Here is a 6257-nt window from a genome sequence, read left to right as displayed (position 1 = left end):
GCAAGTGAGAGATGTAAGAGGTATATTCAAAGAGAAGGTGAGAGAAGAGGACTGCAGAGGAGGAGAGAAAACAAGAGTTGAATATGCTAAAGAGAAAGGGGGGGACAGAGACAGATGAAAGGATGAGAGAGAAGCTGCACATGCTGGAGATGTATTATCATGCTCACTAAAATCACATTAGACCCTCAGTGGTTTAATTTACACGCACGCACGCACGCACGCACGCACGCGCACACACACTTTCTCTCCTGCCTCCCTACCAGGGGCTAGTCCTAAGTACCTTAACCCAGAACAAAGCACACCATAATGGTAGTTAATCATGTTGGCCTCACTGAATCTCCAACAATGCAACAGGAAACAAATCTTTTCGTTTCTTCTTTGAACATACCTGCTTTTACAGCACAACATTCAATGATAAAGAACACCAAAAGCAACAAAAAAGATGGAAGAATGAATTAATGATGTGTGCAGTAGAAGGACTATAACTAATTTTGTCAGTTATTTTCTAATTAATTGGTTAATCTATAAAGATGTCCCCCACAGAGAGCGCGTAAATTTCAGTTTAAATTTACATTTAAAAAAAAAAAGCTGCAAATTATCACTTTTGAGAAACTGGGACCAGTGAATGATGAGCATTTTTGCATGTTAGACTCTAAGTTAATTGTGTTAATTGTGTGTGTGGTGGTGTTGTTTTTCCTGCTCTTCCCTTTTTAAACAGTGCGTCTAGCACTATGACCTCTTTTTGTGTTTCTGTAGATGAAGCACGAGCTTCTGCAGATATCCCTGTTTTCTTCTGATATAGCTATTATAATAAAAGCAGGTCTTTATCTCATCAGTCCACCTCCATATCAACACCTGAGATCCCATGACTTTATTGTATCACGTTACCCTCAGCTCGAAACTAATTTGATTAAACTTCTGTTTGTTTTTTGTGTTTTTTTTAATCAATCCAGCTTATTGATTCAACACTCAGCTTGAACAATATGTGGCCACATTTTAAAAATTAATTTTCTTAACACATCCTGTAGTCATCCTGCAGAGCCAGGCTGTATATAAGTGATTTACTAGTGATTCGTCATGAAAGAGAGATGGACCTTGGTTTGGTTTTGAGGGAGAAAACCCTTTTTGTGATGCAGTTAAAATAGTAGCTGCCCATAGCAGTTGAACTGTGTCACCTTGTAGAGGGATAATCTTGGTATTCTATCCAAATCAAACCAAAAATAGTCAGTTGTGAATGACATCTGCCCATACATTTCACCCCATCTATAAATTGTTAGTAGGTTTTCTGTGTGATTTATGTACACTGTGTGCTATTTTGTCAGGCAAGAAGAGGAGATAATGTTACCATCTTTTGATAAGATGTTGCTCTTCCCACTATGGTGCACCTCTTATCTCCACTCTTCAAGCTCTCCTCATTTCTCAGCCCATGTTCCCTGCCTCTATTCATATTACCACAGGCTCAGTTACTGTCTGTTCTCCTCTGGCCAACTTCTTCATGTATGATTGGGTCTCTGCTTGCTGCTGACTCGAGCACACGGCGTATTATGAAGTGACTTAGGTGGTTGGGGTTAACAGACACAATGTGTATATGAAATAGCATGGACAGTCACATGGCCCATGTTTTGGACTGGTTTATTTTCAGATAAAAGTATAGACTAGATTATGTGACTCTTTCAGCACTGTTTATTCCTGTCTTTTTAGCATGACTGCCTGCCTTTTAATGAATTCTCTCAACCTAACAGTGATGATGACTCTATAGTACTTGGCATCCTAGGAATACATTTATGCTAATGCAAAATGCAGCACTTGGGATTCAAAGCGCAGATGTGCACTTTATATTTTCTTTCAAAAATCACGGTCTTCAATTCTCTTTACATAACTCCTACATTTTTCAAAGCCTTGGATAAAATGTCACCCAAGAATCCTGGCTTGGATTCAATTCTTTCTAGCCAGTTCAGCCATAAATGTATGGAGAACCATGATAAGTAGCATAGTTCTATGTATTTAAATTGTCTTTAGCTCACCAAGTCTTAGAAGCTAGTTAAAGATACATCGGAAATGAGGCAGTGGCAGAGGATGGTGATAAAATCACTAAAAATAAAAATCTGTTTCAATAATAAAAAATCAGTTTTAATTTAAGGGAAATTTTAGTCTGTCAAAAAATAACTGCATAAGCTCTACTATGGGTGTATCCTGGACCGTCAGATATACATGGCTGCACCTGTTGTAAATTAATGTTCTTCATTTCCTTGTCTGACTGACACATTACGAGATTATTTTCCTTATCCTTAAAATATGTTGTTCTTCTTGGTGTTGTTTAGCTGCCAAAGTGTGCAGATTCAAACTAGATGCACTAACCTGCCATTTATTCAAATATATAAATAAAACTGCAAATTTATCAGCCCAATAAGCTAATGTTACTGGAAAATCCCACATAACTGAGAAGACATACATGAGAAATCTCAGCCATGAAATGTAACAAAGGTACAAAAATGGGAATAATGAAAGTTCACATAATCCACACTTTCTATCACATTCGATTATGGGGTGTTATTAATCACAGACTGCAGTGTTTCACACCAGTGTGTTCTTTCTCTGTCTTCCAGCCCAGACAGCATCGCTACCTGTTGGTACATCCTGCTCTCTGGATCAGTCTTCGTCAAGGAGCACATGTACCTGGCAAGGTGCTGGTATGTAACGCACGCACTCTCGCTCTCTCTGAAAATGGCAGAACAACATCATGGTGGGGTGGGACAAGAAGGATAGATAGATAGATAGATAGATAGATAGATGAGAGAGAGATTTGTCTTCGTGCATTTGTGTGTTTCTGTCTTTGTCTGTTCATCTGTAACATAACATGACAGCATGTCAAAAAGCTGTAAGCAAGGTATGAAAAGACAGTTGTTACTGACATGTAAGGGATCAATGTATGCACTCAAAATCGCATGCACTCACACTTGTACATCCCACTAGATTTATAGTCTCACCTCCTTCAGCAAGACTCTCAATGAGGCAAATGTGGCACAGCACATCAAATGTGACCTAGTGAACCATGACTTTTTTTTATTTTTTTTAAGAGAAAACTTAATTATGTCAATGCCTTTCAGTATGAAGCTAAATCCAGCAGCCGGTTAGCTTAGCAAGACTGGAAATAGGGAAACGATCATGTAAAGGTAACAAAATCAGCACCTTTTACACTTACTAATGAACAGGTTATATCTTGTTTGTTTAATCAAATACAAAAAATGAAAACATGTCTGAAGTTTTATGACGTCAATGTGTATAGACTATTATAAGGCTGCAACTAGCAGCTATTGACATTATTGATTACTCTACCGAATACTCGGTTGACTAATCGTTTGGATGATGTCAACAAATGCCTTGGTTTATCCGAACAAAAAGTCAGTAACCCAAAAATATTTAGTTAACTGTAATGTTAATACAAGGTCAAGCAGTAAATTCTCACCTTTGAGAAGCTGGAACCATCAAATATTTGGCATTTATGCTTGATAAATGACTAAAACGATGATTGTTCGATTATCAAAATGTTTGTTGATTCAGTCGACTAATTGGTCAATCAACTCTAGACTGTTTATTAGCCGGGTACAGTGGCGTCCTGTGACGACAAGACTCAATCTTCTTTTTCTTTTCTTTTTTTTCTTTTTTTTTTTTTTTTTTTTGAAGGGTCTAGTGTCCATTATGGGCAAATATGTGAAAAACAAATGTGGAAAAGATTACAATCTGTTGCAAGTGCATGAATTAATGGTTTATATCAGGTCCCCCTCCTCAGACAAGTCAAAATGACAAAAAAAAGCCTGTAGCCTATAAATACCTTGAAAAGAGATGTTGCACCTGTTTAAACAAAGGAATTGGTTGTAATGGGGAAAGCGGTGAAAGAAATTGTTCGAGGTCAGCCCTCAGCTACATGTTTACCTTCCCTCTGTTGAACTGAAACAGAAGCTTACACATGCCAGAAACAGGAAGGAAGGGGGCAGGTAGCTTTGAGTTATAAAAAAAAAAAAAAAAAAAAAAAAAAATGACCTTCTGACTGAGAGCTTCACCTGCTAAAGGGTGTGAATTGAGAAAGATAGCCTCACAAACCATCATACATTCATATTAGCAGCGTTCCTACTGGTCAGGGAATTTTCTGGAAAAGGAAGCAGCTTGTAGTGTGTTGTGTCCAAAAGAGAGACAGTCAGTTTACCAAATTCTTTGGGGATCAACGTTTAAGAATCTTAGAAAGACTTTACAGAATTTATAGAATCACTTCACGGGAATGTTCTATTTGAGTTTCACATGTTTTCACTGGTTCACTGTTAATCCCTTTAAAACATTACTGAGTGGATCCTGCAAATAATTTTACTGATCCAAATATCTGGCAGAGTCGGCTGACTTGACATCCACATCCAGCCAATGAGAGCAGGCATCTGGCAGAGCAGGCAGCTACTTTTCACCTCAAAACACTTTTTACTCACCTCCAGCTCTCTCTGTAGGTCAGACGATCCCTGCTACCTGCGTGTGCTAATCCATTCTATCACCCAGATTTTTTGTCTTTATAATTGGTATCTTTATGATAACAAACAGCTGTTTCATGTGTAGGTTCGCATCATTTCCCGTTTCACATTTCACGTGTGTTTTCTTGACAAAACGTGGTTTGGAGACCAGCGTCGGGTGACAGAACCCTTGTCAGCTCGTGTAGTGTGTGACCCCCCCGTCACTGATCAGTCACGTAGTGTTAACGCCACAGCGACTTCAAGACCCCCGTTACAAGATGGCAAGTTGTGTATCCGCCGACGCTGAAAGTTGTGTAGTCTGCACGAGACATTAGTGTCCTTAAACGCTGGACACCTATCCCCTTCTCACTGTTAGTTACTAACTGTGTTGGGGTAGTTACTCAAAAAATGTAATGTATTACACATTACTAATTACTTTTTTTAATAATGCCTTACTTTACTAAATTACTCACTGCTGAAAGTAAGTAGTTACACTACTAGTTACATTATTTTCGGATTACTGCGTAACATCACCTGCAATGCACACCTCCATATATCCAGATCAACACAAATCCTTATTATGAGAACATACACAGGATCTCTTTTGTGCTCTTTAATATTACAAAGCTAACAACAAAGTTGTGAACATCAGCCCAACATTTGTCAAGAGAAGAACAAGGCTACAGTACTATAATGCTTAGAACTTTAATTGGACATTTCATTGGAAACATTTAGTTTTTAAATAATGTTCATTATTCATTCAACATAATGAATAACCTAACTTCATTACAACATAACTTAAAATAGGTTGTCCTTCCAACCATCTATTTTTTTATATCAATAAAAAAATAAGACACTGGCCCTCATCACAATATCAGATGATGGTGAGACATCAAAGGAAAAACTTAGCATATGTAATGTAATTTGAACTGTGCATTTAACAGACCAAACCCACACAACAAACTGTAGCTCACTTGCTGAACTATGGCCCTCTTACTGGACATGCTTATCAAGGAGTGGTTATACCTGATGAGCAGAAGTCTCTCAAATTGTTTGTCAGACAACCTGTTCCTCCTCGGAGTGAGCACATGACTGCCCAGGCTAAAGAACCTCGCCACAGGTGCACTAGAGGGTATTGCTGTCCTTTCGCAAAACTAATACAATACTTCCACCCCTCGAAAGGCGTCTTTAGCAGCTCTGCCATTTCTGCGTCCTCATGAACTGTTGCTAAAGTGAGGTCAGAAATGTGTTTCGCAAACAGGCATGAAAAGGGACATTTGATTTATTTTTCTCTCCTCCCCTTATGCAGATAGCTGAAGAACCAGTACACAAGTAATTTGTCATTTTGTTATTAGTATTACTGAAGTTATCAACAGTAATGCGTTACATTACTGCGTTACAGACAAAAGTAATCTGATTACAGTAACGCGTTTACCCCCAACACTGGTTACTAATGACGAAAGCGTCTGTGAAATGGGAAAAACTGAAATTGAGTAAATAAGTCCCTATCATCATACCTGTTTCTGTCTGTACTGTGGATGTTGTTGTTTATTGTTTGTACTGTGATTTATTTATTTATTTTTAAAATAATCTGGTTTTTAACCAGCCTGTGAAGCCGGAGACAAGTTTCCACACTTTTGTACAAGAAAGATCCTTTAAAACCTTAATGCAACAGTTGATGCAGTCGCCTGTAGTGAAATTTTACAGGCTTCATGTTGAAGGAACAGATGGATACGAACAGCCGCTGTGATATTAAGTTAATTT

General features: G+C 38.1%; 1 protein-coding gene across 7 annotated transcripts in view; it reads left to right on the top strand.

The window, feature by feature from the left end:
• The window catches only part of rapgef6 (Rap guanine nucleotide exchange factor (GEF) 6), a 163382-nt gene that overhangs the window by 49432 nt on the left and 107693 nt on the right, over positions 1-6257 (top strand). For all 7 annotated transcript variants that reach the window (XM_046040632.1, XM_046040629.1, XM_046040627.1 and 4 more), the window contains exon 4: positions 2607-2690. In XM_046040632.1, coding sequence (XP_045896588.1) covers positions 2607-2690 — 84 coding nt within the window. The remainder of the gene's footprint in view (positions 1-2606; positions 2691-6257) is intronic.

This window comes from Micropterus dolomieu, linkage group LG23 (genome assembly GCF_021292245.1).
Source record: "Micropterus dolomieu isolate WLL.071019.BEF.003 ecotype Adirondacks linkage group LG23, ASM2129224v1, whole genome shotgun sequence".
Classification (NCBI taxonomy): domain Eukaryota; kingdom Metazoa; phylum Chordata; class Actinopteri; order Centrarchiformes; family Centrarchidae; genus Micropterus; species Micropterus dolomieu.
The sequence above is the reverse complement of the archived record's forward strand: the minus strand, read 5'-3'. Positions and strand labels throughout refer to the sequence as shown.